Here is a 19,554-nt window from a genome sequence, read left to right on the forward strand (position 1 = left end):
TATACATATATTTCTGGGTTTGACCTGTGTCGGCCGGTGAAATGTCCCTGTAGCACACATTTCTAGGTATAAATAGATGCTAAATATACCAAAGAAAAAAGCTAAATGGAATGCTGAAGTTACTACATTCAGCTCGATCACCCATAGGGTGTCGATATAAACACTAGGGCAAGTGGAAGCCACTATCACAGGTATTCTGCCAATTAGAAGACTCCTCTCAAAACCCCTCTCTAGAAGGTGCCATTACAACATCTACTCTACGTCTACCTTCCGCTTGCTACTACTACAACTTCTGCCCGAAGGCTTCATTCCTGTATTAGCACGCCTTAGTGTCCGCACGAGCTTTTTTCGCTGTCCTCTTCGAGTGTTTTTGGCGAAGCATGTCTGCCCCAGAGCCCCAAGCTTCTTCATCTAAGTTGAGTATTCCATTTTCCATTTTTGTATCTTGTGAGGGCACAATGCATCCCCTTTTTAGCCCTTTTTTGGTCCCTTGGTTCTCGCGAACTGGGGTGACGCTCCTTTTACATCCGCCATCTTGGGTGCATCATTCGCGGCGTGCGTTTTTTCCCATTGTTATATTATGATGACTTTTGCCTCACCGTTCGCATTTCACTGTTTAGTCTACTGTTTTCGTATGACCCTTCATTATTCCTAGCTCCTGTCGTTATCTGGAGCTTTAGTTAGGCAAATTTTATCCTTACGTCGTTGGGCCTTACTCACTCCTGACGTACTCTGAGGTCTCTTCTTTTGTGATTATCTTTCGTTATTTTAGCCCTTTGTGGCCCCCTTTTTTGGCCTCAGTCCCTCAGGAGCGTGTTGGTTTCCCTTCATACATACGATTTTATTTTTCATATGTTATACGCGAGTAGTGTCTTTTGGCTTCTAGGCTAGCCTAGCAGTACGCCAGTGTTTTGTGGAGAGGGCGATTCCTCTCTCTCGCGGTACTCCCGCATGCATTCTTTTAGTGTGTTTTTCGATGTTAGTCGGTAATGCACTCGATTATATGCATGTTTGTGATAAATTCATATATTCATATTCTTTGTTGAGGTTGGAAGTCCTTGCGATGCCCTTCCCTGGCGTACCCGACCAGACCTTGGCCCCATCCTTACCGCCTCCTGTCCAGCCTATTATGCTTGCTGGGAGAGTGGTCCAGGACAGAAAGTCCCTCTCGTGTCATGTTTGTAGGGCCTAGACCTATCGTACCTGACCAGATCATTAGATTCGATTTTTGGAGGGTTTAGTTAGGTTCTATCGGTCCGCTTCATGACGTCCTTTGGAGGCCATGCTAGCCTGCCTGACCGGATCTGTACCGATCTCAGAGGGTTAGGCTGGGTTCTTCCTGGGTGCGTTCCCCTTTCCTCCTTTCGCAGTTCTTCCAGTAATTCCTCATCAATTATTTTATGTTTGTCTTGTTGTGTGTAGCCTGGGCCTTGGCCCCCTTTAGAGTGTCAGTTGGCCTACCGTCTTCTGCTCCCTTTAGTGGTAGGCTAGTTACAGCTCCTGAGAGGTGGTGGGTCACTGATCGGTTGCTGTGGCCAGGCGATCACGACTCGTCCACTCTCCTCCAGACACTCCCCCAACCCCCGCCCCGGTCTCGTTCCGGCGTTGCCTAGCTAGCTCGCTGTTCAAGTAATCCTACCGATGAACGACTGCTAGAGCATATAGCTTATCCAGGGGGATTAGTCAGAGGAGATTGGTTGATTAGTAAATTGTGTAATCTCTTTTAGTATGTCTCCGGGCCTGTAGGTCCTCTGGCCAGGTGGGGTCTACCATCACACCAGCCAGCAGGCAATACGCCGGATTGTACGTGCCACTGTTCCGCCGCTCAGTTGTCTATTCTTCCTTGTTGTCTCCACCTCCCCACTCATGTGGGGGCGGAACTGGGCTTAGAGCTGCGTTTCTAATTACCTTAAAATTGCTTCTCTTCCCAGGTGCGATCAGACTCAGGCCTAGGTTTTACCTATTTTCCCTGTTCTCTCGTATCAGCCCGTCTCCGCCGGCCTTTACTGTTATGATAACGGGATTATGGATTCCTGAGTAGGTGAAGCCTTTAAGAGATTATGTTAGAACATGTTTTATTTAGCCTCTGTAGGTATGTCTCCGGATCCGTATTTGTTCCGACGTAGTGTGGTCTACCATCACACACGCCAGAAAGTATATACCGGAGTTTATTGTGCCGTTGTTTTCCGTCGCTCTGTTTTCCGTCTTCTTTGCTATCGCTGCTCCCCATTTCGGTGGGGACGGAACGGGGCTCAGATAAAGCGCCTACATTTGGTTACGTTGCATTACTCTGCTGCGATGCGATCAGACTCAGGCATAGGTCTTAACTTATTCCCGTTTTGCTCGTATCAGGCCCTCTCCGCTTTTTATAGCTTTACTGATCCCAAGTACAGATTCCGGAGCAGACGGAGACATCCAGAGCTTTATTGATAACTAGTAAGTTGAAATTTATACCCGATATTGCCTTTAACGGATTAAATATCTAGTTGAAATGCACTCATCCCGCCGGAATTAACTCCGGCAGCTTTATCTGATGATACTCATTTGCCTTTTCAACTTATAGATGGTCCGTTGCCAGGTGATGGGTTGTCCGGCCACCCTGTACAGGCCATACGGGCATGAGGTCTGCCGATCTCATGCCAACTGCGCCATCCTGGTGGAAGGAAGTATGGTCTGGCACCCGGAGGCCTGTACAGTATGCTATGACTTAGTGAGGATCGTGACAGACGAGTCGGTAAGTAACATTCTCGCCTCGTTGTTTCTGTGAAATTTCTGGTACACTTTGGCTTTAGTGAAATTTCCTCGACACTGGGGATCCTAATTTGGTTATTTTTACAGGTTAGTTTGGCGCTCAAGACTTCGTCGATGGGGTCCCTTAAGGCCTGGGTGGGAGGCTTCGGGAGAAACGTGAAATCCGGCCAACCTTATGTGCTGTCGGAAGAGCTGTGTTCTCTCCTATATCCCAACGCTCCAGTTTAGGCGGCTGTACCCACGGCAGTGACGGCTCCCATTGTTGAGGGCATCCGTCAGGAAACCCAACCACCCCCCTCGGAGGACCAAGAGGGCTTGTGTGACATTGTCACTGAAGAAGTCGCGGCCATCAGTCTTCACCGAGAACATATGGCCACGGAGGAACAGGAGGTAGGTAGGGAGGTAAGTGAGACAGGTTGTCTCCCTTTTACTCCTACTCCTTCTTCTCCCCCTTCCTTCCAGGGCTTCCCTACAAAGTCCGCCCCCACTTGGGATAGATCGGCCTCGGTAATCCCCAAGGTCAAGGCCTGGAAGACAAGATCCCTGCCGAAGGTAACAAAACCAACCAAGCCCTCTCCAGCAGGCTCTGCAAGGTTGTCATCGGCTCCCAAGCCTTTGACTTCCTCTGCTAAAGCTTCTCCCCCACCCAAGGGGTCGAGAGCCAAGTCTTCCAAAGCCAGACTGGCGGAGTCTGGCTTCGACCAGGAGGCTTTCGCAAATCTTCTTATGCGGAAGATGAGCGAGGTAGTGGACTCGAGGCTTGAATTGATGCCCACTCGACTCGCCTCAGGCCTAGAGACTTCGGGTCAGTCTATCATGTCTCTGACCCAGAGGTTACAGGCCCAGGAGGAATTGGTGTCCGGATTCCTCCAGTCCGGAACCACACCGCAGTCCTTGACGGTACCGGACGCATCCAAGCTACTGCCATTTGAAAACAGCAACCCGTGGCGGTTGGCTCTGCGCCCCGTTCTCAGAGGGCAAGCTTACCATTGAAGGTTGCGGAACCCGACCGGTAGAAGACTTTGAGTTCTTCCCGGCGGGACTTCAATTTCCCTTCCCAGGCTACGCTAGACTACCCGAAGATGCGCTAGTCAGGGTAGACAGAATCCCGAAGGAGACGGTTATTTACCCTAGGGACCACGCCCAGTCTGCATGGGTCCGCACCCTCACGGAATGGGAGTGTGTCAACACCAAGTTGACAACCCATAAAGGATGCTATACAATGTTTGTAGCCCACAAGGAGTTCCAACTCCTTGTACGTCGAAGGTTGCAGAATTGACTCTGCAAGCCGCGATGGAGGACAAACCTATGCCTCAGCTAAATGAGACTGAGGCTACCTCCTTGCTCTTCCCCGGCGATCTGGAATGTTGGGTTGATGCTCCGGCAACGTTCACGGTGGGCAGACTCGATCCGGAGTGTGCCTCCACCCAATTCAGTGAACGTTTGCCTAGAATTCCGGACCCCATGGTCAAAGCGGAATTCGAAGCAAGGTGCAGGCTGAGTAGGTCGATTAACTCAGGTACTACTGTGGAGCTGACTGCTACGACCTTTGCAGATGCGCCTCTATTTCGGGTCCACACAAAGTCACTGTTACAGGCCTTCCAATCAGACCTGTATGACTTTATAGTGGCTAGACGAGCCTGCAGGAAGCATGTTTTTGCGAATGGTTCCGTAAGACACGAACCAAAAAGGCTCATAAAGGCGTCGATCTGGTTAACAGCGTCCTCAGCGAGGCAGCTAGAGCTAACCATGTGGCGGGATCACAAAAACAAGTAACCTCCCCACATAAACTTAACCTGTCTGGCTACCAAACCCACCCTCAATCACACTTTCCACTTAACACTACAAAATACAGCAGGACAATTGACCCATACCTACATACAGAACAAAAAACACAAACAGGTACTCACCTCTGGCTTCTGCTGCTCAGGGCTAGGCTGTGCTGTCCACTGGATATAGGCTATAGGCTAGCCAACACAACCACCGCCGACAACCAAGCACACCACCCCCCCCCCCCCCCCCAGACCCACAACCCCACAAAAACTTAATAACCCGACAAATCAATGCAGATGAACACCAACACCCCGAAAAAACACGACAACCACACGACTTACAGAAGTACAACAACCCGCCAAAACCAACACTGTCCCAACCACCACTAACAGACACCGAAAATGCACCACCAACCTTCTTAACCTCACCACAACTAGACAGACACACGCACAACAACTTCACAACCCCAAAATCTATCAATTACCACCAAAACAACTAAACACCAAAGGACCGACACTGACTTGACCAGACACCTCACTGTTTACGACTCTCGTAACCGACTTCCATTGACTTCCTACAAAGCGCCACAACAGACATACTTCCGACCGCCATTTAACCACTCCCATTCATTCTTCCACCAATCTCTCTCTCTCTCTCTCTCTCTCTCTCTCTCTCTCTCTCTCTCTCACACAACCTTTGGAGATGTTGTCAAATATAAACTATCATTACTCCTCCATAACCAGAACCTTCGTGTCCGTTGGGGACTTCCCTTCAAAAGGAAGTTTGAGACCCCTGGACCACAATCCAAAGGTAGGAAGAGGCCGAGGAAGTACTACCAGCCTTTCCAGTCCTCTCAACCTCAGGCAGTGGTTCAAGCGGTTCCTGTCTTCCAGATTGGCAAGCCTTTAACATCCAAGGCACAGCCACAACAACGGTTCGTCCTGCTGCAGAGTCAACCGACTCAACAGCCTTCGACTTCAACCGCCCTAGTAACTTCCCCAGCTTTCAACGCCTCCTTTGAGTCACATGGAGCATTTCGAAGCTACAATAAACATGCGAGGAGTAGCAGAGCCAGAGGTGCCTTCCAACAGAGAGCTGGCCCTAGAGGCAGAGGCTTCAGAGGAGGCAGAGGAAGTAAGACCTCAACCAATCAGTGAGGCTCCGCAGGTGGGCAGGAGACTATATCTCTTCTGGGACCACTGGAACTTCAGTTCATGGGTCCACAGTATTGTATCGAAAGGTTTGGGGTGGAAATGGAAGAAATGGCCTCCTCCACCAGTCAGTTTTCACCAGACTCCAACGACAGACCTACTAGACTATGCCAAAGATCTCCTTCGAAAGAAGGCAATAAAGAAAGTCAGTCGCCTGAAATTTCAAGGACGTCTGTTCAGTGTACCGAAGAAGGACTCAGACAAACAAAGAGTGATTCTGGACCTGTCCCGTCTCAACCCATACATTCAATGCAACAAGTTCTGCATGCTGACCGTCTCGCAGGTGTGGATCTTACTTCCCCGTGGGGTCGTCACCACCTCTATCGATCTTACAGACGCTTACTATCATGTTCCGATAGCAAAAAACTTCTCTCCATACCTAGGCTTCAAACTAGGAAAACAAGCTTACTCATTCAGTCATGCCATTCGGGCTCAACACAGCGCCCAGAGTATTCACCAAGCTAGGAGAGACAGTAGTCCAGGAACTAAGAGCTCAGGGGGTAATGTTAGTAGCTTAACTAGATGACTGGCTCATTTGGGCAACCAATGACGAGGAGTGTCGCAAAGCAACAGCCAAAGTAATAGAATTCCTAAAATATCTGGGTTTCCAGATAAACAAGGAAAAGTCTCGTCTCATTCCGGTGTCCCGCTTTCAATGGTTGGGAATCCAATGGGACCTAACCTCACACAAACTATCTCTCCCACCAAAAAAGCCCAGAGAGATAGCGATGGCTACGAGACAGTTCCTCAAGAACAAAAGAGCTTCTTGTCGCACCCAAGAGAGAAATCTTGGTTCTCTTCAGTTTGCCTCAATAACAGACGTTCTATTGAAAGCCAGACTGAAGGATATCAATTGAGTCTGGAGGAAAAGAGCCAACAACAAATTCAGAGACAAAGTCTCTCTGATTCCACCAATATTAAAGAAAAGACTCCGTCCATGGACGGAAGTCCGGAGTCTTTCCAAATCAGTGCCACTACAATTTCCCCCGCCGTCTCTGATAGTCCATACAGACGCCTCTCTGAGTGGTTGGGGGGCTACTCCCAGTACGAAAAGGTTCAAGGAACGTGGTCGAGTACATTCCGCCAGTTCCACATCAACGTTCTAGAAGCAATGGCCATTTTTCTGACCTTGAAACATCTAGCTCCAGTCAAGAACAGTCATGTAAGACTAGTCTCAGACAGCGCAGTGATAGTTCATTGCGTATACAGAGGGGGCTCCAAGTCGAGCAAAGTAAATCATGTAATGATTGCAATTTTTTCGTTAGCAACGAAAAATCATTGGCACTGTCAGCTACTCACCTGGCAGGAGTACGAAATGTCATTGCAGACTCTCTATCCAGAACAACTCCGCTGGAGTCGGAGTGGTCCTTGGGCACAATGTCATTCCGTTGGATTTGCCAACAAATCCCGGGCCTTCGGGTAGACCTCTTCGCAACGGAGTCCAATCACAAACTTCCGTGTTATGTGGCTCCCAACCTGGACCCTCTAGCTCACGCCACAGATGCGATGTCCATAGACTGGAACAATTGGCAGAAGATTTACCTATTTCCACCAGTAAATCTCCTGATGAAAGTCCTGCACAAACTCAGATCTTTCACAGGACTGGTAGCATTGGTAGCACCCAACTGGCCGAAGAGCAATTGGTTTCCTCTTCTACTAGAGTTGAATCTCCGTCCCAGACGGATTCCCAATCCAGAACTGACTCAAATAGTACAAACTCGGACTGTGTCAGCTTCCTCAAGAATTCTGAATGCCCTAACTTTATGGACTTCATGAAGTTTGCGGCACACAAGGATGCTAGTATTGACTCACTAAACATCCTGTTCATGGAGTCAGACAAAAGAGAATCAACACTCACACAGTATGATTCAGCAGTTAAGAAGTTAGCCATCTTTCTAAAGGAATCAGATGTTCAGAAGATGACTACGAATCTGGCAATTTCATTCTTTAGAACCCTGTTCGAAAAAGGCCTAGCTGCTAGTACCATTACTACGACTAAATCTGCCTTAAGGAAGATTTTCCAGTTTGGCTTTAATATTGATTTGACAGATTCGTACTTCTCATTTATCCCTCGAGCATGTGCTCGTCTGAGACCGGTGGACCGTCCTCATAAGGTCTCCTGGTTCTTAAACGATGTACTCAAGTTGGCCTCAGACACTAATAATGAATCATGCTCATATATAACCCTTCTCAGGAAAACTTTATTTTTAATGAGTCTGGCCTCAGGTGCCAGAATATCTGAACTGTCGGCTCTTTCTAGAGAACCAAATCATATTGATTTCCTCCAGCCAGGTGAAGTTCTGCTCTCCCCAGATCAGAAATTCTTAGCAAAGAACGAAGACCCACAAAACAGGTGGGCTCCATGGAAGATTATACCTCTCACACAGGACCCATCTTTGTGTCCTATTGTCACATTAACCCTCTTACGCCGACTGGACGTATTTTACGTCGACATTTTTTGTCTCCCGTGTGCCGACTGGACATATTTTACGTCAACTTACAAAAGTTTTTTTTTATATTCGCGGAAAAATACTTATAGGCCTGCCAGCCTAAAACTTTTGAATCACGCACCTTGGGGGATGCTGGGAGTTCACGGATCAAAGTGTTGTTTTGTTTACAATCGTTGCGCAGGCGCGCAAGCGCGAATTTCTTTCTTGCCGTACTAAAAAGTATCTGTGACACATCTCGGAAATTATTTCGCCACTTTGACATAATTTTTGTACCATTGTAAATTAGCCGTTACATGAAGTATTATATATGAAAATGTGCGCATTTTTATGTAGAATACAACAATAAAATACTCATGATTGTAGCTTTTATCAGTTTTGAGATATTTTCATATAAATAACGATAATTGCCAAAATTTCAACCTTCGGTCAACTTTGACTCTACCGAAATGGTAGAAAAACGCAATTGTAAGCTAAAACGCTTATATTCTAGTAATATTCAATAATTTACCTTAACCCTCTTACGCCGGAGCGGTAAATAAAAAAATGACTCCTGTATGCCGGAGGGGTTTGAGAGTGAGCACAGAAGCGGAAAACATATTTTTTTCAAAAAATCACAGCGCACTTAGTTTTCAAGACTAAGAGTTCATTTTTGGCTCCTTTTTTTGTCATTGCCTGAAGTTTAGTATGCAACCATCAGAAATGAAAAAAATTATCATTATCATATATAAATAATGCAATATATGATGCCGCGAAAACGAAATTTCATATATAATTGTATTCAAATCGCGCTGTGTGCAAAACGGTTAGAGGTAACAAGTTACTTTTTTTTCGTTGTAATGTGCACTAAATTGCAATCATTTTGGTATATAACACATTGTAAAATGATAAAAGCAACACAGAGAAAATATTATCACAAAATGATGCATGAATTCGTAGCACGCGGACGTAAAAAAATAATTTTTTTAAAAATTCACCATAAATTGAAATATTGTTATAGAGACTTGCAATTTGTTTCAAAATGAAGGTAAATGATGGAATATTATGATACTGTAAGAGTTTTAGCTTACAAATGCAGTTTTCGACCATTTCAGACGAGTTAAAGTTGACCAAATGTTGAATTTTTGTTTAAAACTTTTTTTTATATGCAAATATAAAAAAAATGAGAAATGCTACAACCTTCCAATAATTTTTGTTATATTGTGCAAAATATTAGGAGAATGTGACCTACTCGTTTCGGAGATTTTCGGCCGAGAATTGGCGCGCGGACGGAATAAAAATATTTTTTTCAAATAGTACTCACCATAAATCGAGATATTGTTCTAGAGACTTGCAATTTGTTTTAAAGTGAAGATAAATGATTGAATATTACTAGACTGTAAGATTTTTATGTTACACATGCGTTTTTTTACCTTTTCGGTTGAGTCAAAGTTGACCAATCGTAGTTTTTTTCGTACTTATCGTACTTTATATGCAAATATTTCAAATATGAGAAATGTTACAACCTTCCAATATTTTTTGTTATATTGTGTATGTTTTTGCGCACATTTCCATATATAAAACTCTAAAATAAGCGTAATATGAAAAGGCACAAATATTAGGAGAATGTGACCTACGCGTTTCGGAGATTTTCGGCCGAGAATCGGCGCGCGAAGGGAAAAAAAATATTTTTTTCAAAAATTCACCATAAATCGAGGTATTGTTCTAGAGACTTGCAATTTGTTTTAAAGTGAAGATAAATGATTGAATATTACTAGACTGTAAGTAATTTGCTTTCCCAAAAAAAACACACATATATATATAATATATATATATATATATATATATATATATATATATATATATATATATATATATATATAAAATATATATATAAATATAAATATTATATATATTTTTTTTTTATATGTATATATATTACATTCTACAATTCTGGTACCAATACATAAAATAAAAGGGAATGCGGTGACACTTCTCTTTTGTTCGCATACAATGAAATGTCTTATTATTATTTTATCATGCATAGATACGGATATATAAAAAATTGTAATAAATATAAAAATAAAAATATATAAAATAAATGCAGAATACTCACTCGTAATCCTGACTCTACATTCTATTCTTGTTTTCTCCCTCCTCCATTGAAGAGTCTTGCATTTTTTTCCACTCGACATGACGAGGTACAGGTGGAGGAGGGAGACGCGCGCCCTTACTGCTGATGGACCCGGCGGCCCCGTGCGCCCTCCGCTGTCGGTTTAGGGGGCGCGCTCCAATACATGACCTTAGTTTGGTATTTTCGGTCACACTCCCCTATCCTGCAAAGAGCAACTTTGCAGAGACGACAGAAGAACCGGGTGTCTCTCCTTCTGCCATTCATATGGCACACCCAGCACCGTTTCTGCCTTCGCCCTTGTAAGGCCTCCAGTATGTGATCCCCTGGCTGCAGCCGACACACAGGGTCCACTACCCGACGAGAAGCGGTGATGGCGGGGCCGGCAGCAAGAGGGGCGTCGTCGGCAGGGGCGTCGTCAGCAGGGGCGTCGGCAGCAAGAGGGGCGCCGTCAGCAGGGGCGTCGGCAGCAAGAGGGGCGTCGTCAGCAAGAGGGGCGGCGGCAGCAGGGGCGTCGTCAGCAGGGGCGGCGGCAGGTCGAGCGAAGTTGGCCCTCCTCTCTGCCCTTTCCTCTGAGGGGGCAGATCTGCAGCTCGGGGCAGGGGGTGCAGTTTATGGAAGGCCACTCATCGGGATCGAAGTTGATGAGGGCATTCCCGGCTTCCTCTAGGAACTGTAAGTGGGTCAACCTCGGAAGATTGTCACCGCGGTACCCACAGTACAGTATGTAGGCATTTTGGAGGGCCAACTGAAGGATGTATTTGAGGAGCTTCTGTGTCCACCTTCTGGTTCTCCTGGCGAAGGGATAATACTGGATGAGCTGATCAAAGAGATCAACTCCTCCCATGTGCCTGTTGTAGTGCCCAATGACGGTAGGCCGCTCGATACGAAACTCCTCAAACACAACTCGGCCCTGTCGACGTGTCTTCTTCCGCTGTACGATCTCTTCTTGGATGGGTTCATGACTCCTCGTAATCATGGGGACGAGTCGGACACCCTTCCAACAGATGACGAAGACAGCGCCCTTCCGCCGCCACTCTGTCTCTCCTCTTGCCAGGTGTTGTGGATGACTAGCGAACCTCTTGAGGACATTCGGGGCCCCACGCACCAACCGAAGGGTACCACTGACGTGAACACCTGCTTCATACAGTTCCTGGGCCAGGGATACCGAGTTATAATAATAATCCATAAACAGGTGATATCCCTGGTTACGGAAACGTCCCACAAGATTGAATACAGTGTCACACAGCGTGGAGAAGACCCCGGAATACACTGAAAAGTCCACAACGTATCCAGCGTTGGCCTCGGTAATAAGAAAGAATTTCACACCATATTTCTTCGGCTTCTTGGGGTTATACACTTTTATACTAAGACGTCCTTTGTAAGGCATCATCCCCTCATCCAAAGACAGGTTCTTTCCAGGAATCACGAGATTACTACACCGATCACGGATATAATCCAACCCACTGGGCGCACTTAAAATGAGGCGATCACTGTTATTCCGGGGTATGGCCCTTCGGTTGAAGGCGTTGAAGTACCTGTCCAACGCCAGGAAATTATCACGGGACATAACGCCAGGCACATTAGGCATACATAAAAAATAATTCCTCCTCCAATATTGCCTGACGTCGGAAGCAGGTGTCATACCAAAATAAATGTGCAGCCCCAAAAAATGCGCCATGTCAATGAGGTTGCAATCCCGCCAGTAATACGACAAGTTCGTCCTCAGCTCATACCGGCAGTACCGAGCGTAGTCCACCGTCTCGTGTACCAGGTATTCCAGCAATTCCCGCGTCAGGAAAAGCTGGATGAACCCCAAAACAGTCAGGGGTACTGGTACGGTGAGCCCAGGGGTTGCCGTGAAGGGGTGCATGTTAGGAGGGGTGGGGTCCTCCGTCCACCCCTCGTCACTCTCCGACGACCGACCTTCACCTTGGGTGGCGCGACGAGCCGACCTTCTACGTGTGCGCACGGGTGCGGGCATGATATTGCACTCTACCCTCCCCCGTTGGCCCATCACCCTCACTTAGGCCTTCACTTTCTGTATCGTCCTCTGCAATAAAACTTGACCCTGTATCCCCATCCTCCCCCTCCTCAGATTCCCCCTCGTAAGCACTGAACCCACTGAATTCGAGCTCACTTTCGGGATGTGAGCCTCAAACGGACATTAGGGGCATATATTCATCCTCACTTTCATCGGGACTGATGTCCTCATCACTCGATGACCATCTGCCATCAAAATGAGGACTTGCGACATGTTCCCGATCAAGCTCCGATAGATATTCATCTATGTACCTTGGTTGGAGGCCTCCCAAATGCCTACGAATGCCCCTAAGGACGCCCACATGCTTCCTAGGGGTAACCAAAGGCATACGCTGTGTTCCTGAAACACTTTCAGCCAAACGTGGCCACACAGAACGGCCTTGAGGCGCGGGGTCATGCTGGGTGCTTGGCCCCTCGCCAGCATCCAGGTCCAAAACTTGCCTTACACAATCCCTTCCGACGGGTAAAACGCGCCTTTCGCGGTTCACATGTCGTTGAGACATATCTATGAATGTCCTGTAGCAACACAAATGCTCAAAGTCTCGCACAAGTCCAGAAAAACACGCTTTTGACGAAAGATCGCTCTCAGATGATGCGCTACTGATGCTGGCTGGAGCGAGAAGAAGGGATATCGCGCATGCGCACTTGGGTCACGCTTCAAAACAAAACTAGGCTTTGATCCATGAACTCCCAGCATCCCCCAAGGCGCGTGATTCAAAAGTTTTAGGCTGGTAGGCCTATAAGTATTTTTCCGCGAATTTTAAAAACAACTTTTGTATGACGACGTAAAATACGTCCAGTCGGCACCCGAGAGACAAAAAAAGTTGACGTAAAATACGTCCAGTCGGCGTAAGAGGGTTAATTTTGCAACTAATTGGAAGTCTCTAGCACAATATTTCGATTTATGGTGAATTTATGAAAAAACTTTTTCCTTACGTCCGCGCAGTAATTCTGAAAAAAATCATACATGCGATTGTGGTAATGTTTGCACCATTTTAAAATTAGCCGTTATATAAAGTTTTATATATGGAAATGTGCGCAATTTCATGCACAATACAACTAAAAACAACCCATGGTTTTAGCTTTTATCAGTTTTGAGATATTTTCATATAAATAACGATAATTGCCAAAATTTCAACCTTCGGTCAACTTTTACTCTACCAAAATGGTCAAAAAACGCAATTGTAAGCTAAAACGCTTATATTCCAGTAATATTCAATCATCTACCTTCATTTTGCAACAAACTGGAAGTCTCTAGCACAATATTTCGATTTATGGTGAATTTATGAAAAAAATAACATTTTCTTTACGTCCGCGAGGTAACTCTTCCGAAAAAACCATACATGCGATTGTGGTAATGTTTGCACCATTTTAAATTAGCTGTTACATAAAGTTTTATATATGAAAATGTGCGCAATTTCATGTAGAATACAACAAAAAATAATAGAAGGTTGTAGCTTTTCTCATTTTTGAAACATTTGCATATAAATTACGATAAATAGAAAAAAAACCATGTTCGGTCAACGTTGACTCTACCGAAATGGTCGAAAAACGCAATTGTAAGCTAAAACTCTTACAGTCTAGTAATATTCAGTCATTTATCTTCATCTTGAAACAAATTCGAAGTCTCTAGCAAAATATTTAGATTTATGGTGAATTTAAAAAAAAATCTTTCCTTCCCTCCGCGCGCGGATTCTCCGCCACAAATCTCCGAAATACGTATGTCCCATTCTCGGAATATTTGCTCCATTTCATATTAGGCATTTCATAGAGTTTTATATATGAAAATGTGCGCAATTTCATGTAGAATAAAACGAAAAATATTTGAAGGTTGTAGCTTTTCTTATTTCTGAAATAATTGCATATAAAAAATATATATATAAAAAAATTCGACATTTGGTCAACTTTAACTCATCATATATGGTCGAAAACTGCAATTGTAAGCGAATACTCTTACATTATAGTAATATTCAATCATTTGTCTTCATTTTGAAAGAAATTGGAAGTCTCTAAGACAATATTTAGATTTATGGTGAATTTTTGAAAAAAATATTTGTTTACGTCCGCGCGTTACGAATTCATGCATTATTTTGTGATAATATTTTCTCTGTGTTGCTTTTATGTGTTATATACCAAAATGATCGCAATTTAGTGTACATTACAATGAAAAAAAAGTAACTTGTTACCTTTAAACGTTTTGCGCACAGCGCGATTTGAATACAATTATATATGAAATTTCTTTTTTCGCTATCATATATCGCATTATTTATATATGATAATGATAATTTTTTCATTTCTGATGGTTGCATACTAAACTTCAGGCAATGACAAAAAAAGGAGCCAAAAATGAACTCTTAATCTTGAAAACTAAGCGCGCTGTGATTTTTTGAAAAAAATATTTTTTCCGCTTCCGCGCTCACTCTGAAACCCCTCCGGCACACGGGAGACAATTTTTTATTTACCGCTCCGGCGTAAGAGGGTTAAAATCTTACCTAGACAGAACTTCTGAAAAGTCTTCAGGTCCTCTTTTTATTAGAGAAAAAAGCGGAACCATTTCCTTGAAAGGAATCAGACAACAAATTCTTTATTTTATTAAACAAGCCAATCCGGATTCAGTCCCTCATGTCCACGATATCCGGGCAGTTAATTATTTTCATAATATGAACTTTGAGGATCTTAAAAAATATATGGGTTGGAAATCCCCGACAGTATCTAAACGCCACTATCTAAAGAATTTAGAGGCCCTTAAATATTCGGCAGTAGCTGCAGAGAGCATTGTCTCCCCTGATACGGCCTAGTCCTATAACTATTCCCTTATTCTGCTATTAGTTTTCCTTTGCTACTCACTCCCTCCTACCTGGTTCGCTCGTAATCCCTGCCTGTCTCCCTTATGTTTTGGTCCGGTTGCTCATCAGCCCACTCCTGAACATGTACATACAGTGGTACCTCGACATACGAAAGGCTCAACTTACAAAAAACTCGAGATATGAAAGCAAATGATACAAAAAATTTTACGGCTCTACATACGAAAATTGCTCAAGTTACAAAAGGTTGTTGCAGTAAAGTCCCGAGATTCGCCTGGACCACCGAGAACAATTTAAAAATTCGTGCGCCGCCAACTGAGTAAACTCGCCACCATCCTGCCGCTCTCCCATTGGTTCCTGATGCTAGTCACCCCATAAGAACCTGCTCTCCTATTGGTCAGCATCTACCCCTTGTGCTTTATGTATTTTATTGGTAAAAGGATGCTGTAAATTGAAAAACTTATTCATGCAATACATTTAATAAAAAAAAATTAGGTAAAGATAGAATAAAGAATAGAAATGAATGGTTATTATATACGGTGTGGTAGTTTCAGTAGTTGAAGAGAGATAATGAAAATTTATGGCTTACTGTGTACTAGGAAAAGTGATTGCTTGGCGATCGTTCGATACTCGTAAGTGCTGGATGTAAACAGAAGTTTGGAAGCTTTTTTTGTTTTTGTTTATTATAGTTAATGGTTACTTAATAATTATTTGAAATGAGTACATGCAATACATTTAATAAAAAAAATTGTGAATTAGATATCATAAAATATAAAATAAATCAGACTGCTATCATCGAAGCCAACAAATACGTATTTTTTAGAACTTTTCTTCTGTTTTAATATTACGTTACGTATATGTTTCATTATAGCTGTCAGTAACTCGGTATCTCCATTAGGTAAAGATAGAATAAAGAATAGAAATGAATGGTTATTATACTGTTTGGTAGTTTCATTAGTTGAAGAGATACTAATGAAAATTTATGGCTTACTGTGTCCTAGGAAAAGTGATTGCTTGGCGTTCGTTCGGTACTCGTAAGAGCTGAATATAAACAAGCGATTGGAAGGTTTTTTTTTGTTTGTTTGTGTATTATAGTTAATAATTAATTAATAAATATTTGAAATGAGTACATACTGATTATTTATACATTTTATTGGCATATTCTAAGCTTTTAGCTTCTTAGGTTTAGATGTCAGAATCATAGACTAGGCTACCGTCGCAACCGCTAGCATAGGCTAGGCTTATTGCTAAGGGACATATGCTAAAGTCCTAATACTATATGCAATAAAAATGGGGTTGAACATTACATGCAGTTGAATATTACTCTAGTATGTACAGTATTTTGCCTTTTTGGAGCCATATTTCTTCCGTTGGATCGGCATTGTAACCCTAGAACATGTGTTGTAGGCCTGGAAATATAATTTACTGGGGTGTTTTAGGAGGGCTTGGAACGGATTAGCCATTTTACATGTAAAATGCGGTCTCGGAACGGATTAATTTTGTATCTCGAGGTACCACTGTAGTTCATTTTTGTTTGTGTTGTATTTCTTACCTGTTGTTTTTTCCCAGGATGGTATGGATTTGGTCAAAGTATTTGATCCCCTTTTTTACCAATTGTATCTTGCTATTCTTACATTGGTTATTAAAATCTTAATTTTAAGAAATCTTTTATTTTTCCTTATATATCTATTAGTTTTGTGATTACCAAGCTTGTATGCCCAATTCTCTGATACTATTTCACCGGCCGACACAGGTCGAACCCAGAAAAGGGATTTTGACGAAGGAAAAATCTATTTCTGGGGGAAGACCTGTGTCGCCCGGTGAACCCATCCCTCTCTTCTCCTGGTCTCCCACCCTTTAGCTGGCCCAAGCTTGGGTGCATAATTCAGGAATGAAGCCTTCGGGCAGAAGTTGTAGTAGTAGCGAGCGGAAGGTAGACGTAGAGTAGACGTTGTAACGGCACCTTCTGGAGAGGGGTTTTGAGAGGAGTCTTCTAATTGGCAGAATACCTGTGATAGTGGATTCCACTCTCCCTAGTGTTTATACCGACACCCTATGGGTGATCGAGCTGAAGGTAGTAACTTCAGCATTCCATTTAGCTTTTTTCTCTGGTATATTTAGCATCTATTTATACCTAGAAATGTGTGCTACAGGGACATTTCACCGGGCGACACAGGTCTTCCCCCAGAAATAGATTTTTCCTTCATCAAAATCCCTTATATTATATATATAATAATATAATAATATATATTATAATAATAATATATATATATATTATATATATATATATATATTAGATATATATATATAACACAACATACACACACTACACACACATACATACATACATACATACATACATATATATATATATATATAATATTATATATAAAACTAGATATACTATCATATATGTATATTATATAGTATATACTACATACAGACATACCTACAATACTACATACATACAACATACATACCTACATACATACATACCATACCATACTACATACATAATACATTACATACATACATTACATACATAAGTACCTATATATATATATATATAGATATATATATATAAATATATATATATATTGCCTCCTTCTGAAATTTTCCAACTAATTAATTATACGCCTAATTTCTGCATCTACTAGTTTAAACTATGACTATTAAAATGTAGTAGAATTTCCTGAAATCACTATGAAATACCAGTCTGCATAGCTCTGAGAAAGTCTTTCTATCAGGTGGTAATTATCTTTGTCTAGTGATTCATGTTACCAATTAAAATGCAAACATTCCCTGTGTAACCTCCATATTCAGGTGAACCTCATTTATAAAACAACATTGCAGCATCGCAGAACACTCCTGACTTCACTTAAATTTCCTTGTTTTTTACCATTTTTAGGGAGACGTGTATTATGATTTTATTTCACAGGATAATATAACATTTCCTTTGATAATCAGTAGAATGTAGTATTTTAGTTCGGTACAATAACCATTGCAAAATAAATGAAGATGAAAAGAACCAGAGTGACCAACTTTTCAAAATCATTGCCAGCCAATCAGCTTCAGTGGGTGGGGCTTGGCTGCAAAGCTAGGTGGATTTTGCTATACTAGGTACAGTTAATCTGGATTGACTTTCTACAGCCGAGTTAATTCATCCTTTAGTTCATTGCTTCAAGAATACAAATTAATTTCAACAGTCCTATAATGTATTCTGTCTGTTAATATCTAACCATACTGATTTATCACTAAAGGCAACAACCTACATGTAATTGTCATTCGTGCCAACTAGTAAATTATCTAATTATTTGAGATAGCTAATACACAGTAGCTAATGCATGATGTACGTGAATAGAGTAAGTACATATCATTCACTGCAAAATGCTTACCTCACTTTCATTTACACAAAAAATATCAGAATTTTTTATGATTTCAGGATCCAGATCAGCATTTGCCGGTGCTGCATTCATAACAGTCTTCACTGGAAATAAATATTTATTATTTCAAAGAGAAAAATTAAATTCATAAACACATAAACATGTGGTACATATGAAAGCAAATGAGATCTTATGATACATTATGATTTATGAAAGTTTACCAAAGCACTCTAGTTACAAAATATTTATTCAATAAAAATAATTATTTTTCAGAAGTAAAATGCTGCCTTAATATAGTCTGTTTCTTTAGTATCCATTACTGGCCTGTCTGGTTTCACTTGCAAGTAGATTATGTAGTCTATATTATCCACTTGGTAAAGTGTATTGTAACTGAACTGATCTGAGACAACAAACCACAAGATGTAAGATTTCCTATAAGCTTAGCTGTAAAATTAGTAAATTCTGTATTTTTATCTGTAATTTACTATACTACTCCCTGCTATTTTTTTCTTTGTTTCAAAAGTTACTTGTATTCTGTTGAAGTGTTCTTAATAAATCATTGGTCTTTTTAGTTGGTTCTGAGAATGTTAAAAAAATTAATATTGATGAGAAAACAAATCCATTCCTAAATTGTCTCTCACAACACGGCTGCTCCTATTCTGGGGTGTCTAACTAGAAATTATCAATGAAATGTTAACCTGAAATATCTCATCAGAAAAGGGAAAAAATAAGAAAAATGCATACAACAGGTAGAAAAAATTAATGAAAGCATAAGGAAGGTAGTGACTGATGTTAATGCTCGATAACATAAGTACAAACTGACTCGGAAGGGTAAAAACATAGCAGTACATCATACCCAAAGGGTATGAATTACCATCCTTCATTCACAGGGTACTACTTCATTCTTACGTAAATTTTTTATTGGACTGCCCTTAAAGTAATGGGTTCTATTTTTGTATGTATTGGTATTTTAAAATACACATTTTTATCAAGAATTGTCTGTAAATGCAGTCAATAGTGGTACAGGTATAA

The 19,554-nt window shown here is 42.1% G+C and overlaps 1 protein-coding gene across 7 annotated transcripts in view; it reads right to left on the bottom strand.

Moving 5' to 3' along the window:
- LOC135216933 (ribokinase-like) overlaps positions 1-19,554 on the bottom strand; it is a 248,744-nt gene that overhangs the window by 154,639 nt on the left and 74,551 nt on the right. For all 7 annotated transcript variants that reach the window (XR_010314980.1, XM_064252482.1, XM_064252483.1 and 4 more), the window contains exon 6: positions 18,535-18,626. Coding sequence is in view for 6 of the 7 variants with exons in the window: in XM_064252482.1 (XP_064108552.1) it covers positions 18,535-18,626 (92 nt within the window). In the remaining variant the exon portion in view is untranslated. The remainder of the gene's footprint in view (positions 1-18,534; positions 18,627-19,554) is intronic.

Source organism: Macrobrachium nipponense, chromosome 6 (assembly GCF_015104395.2).
Source record: "Macrobrachium nipponense isolate FS-2020 chromosome 6, ASM1510439v2, whole genome shotgun sequence".
Classification (NCBI taxonomy): domain Eukaryota; kingdom Metazoa; phylum Arthropoda; class Malacostraca; order Decapoda; family Palaemonidae; genus Macrobrachium; species Macrobrachium nipponense.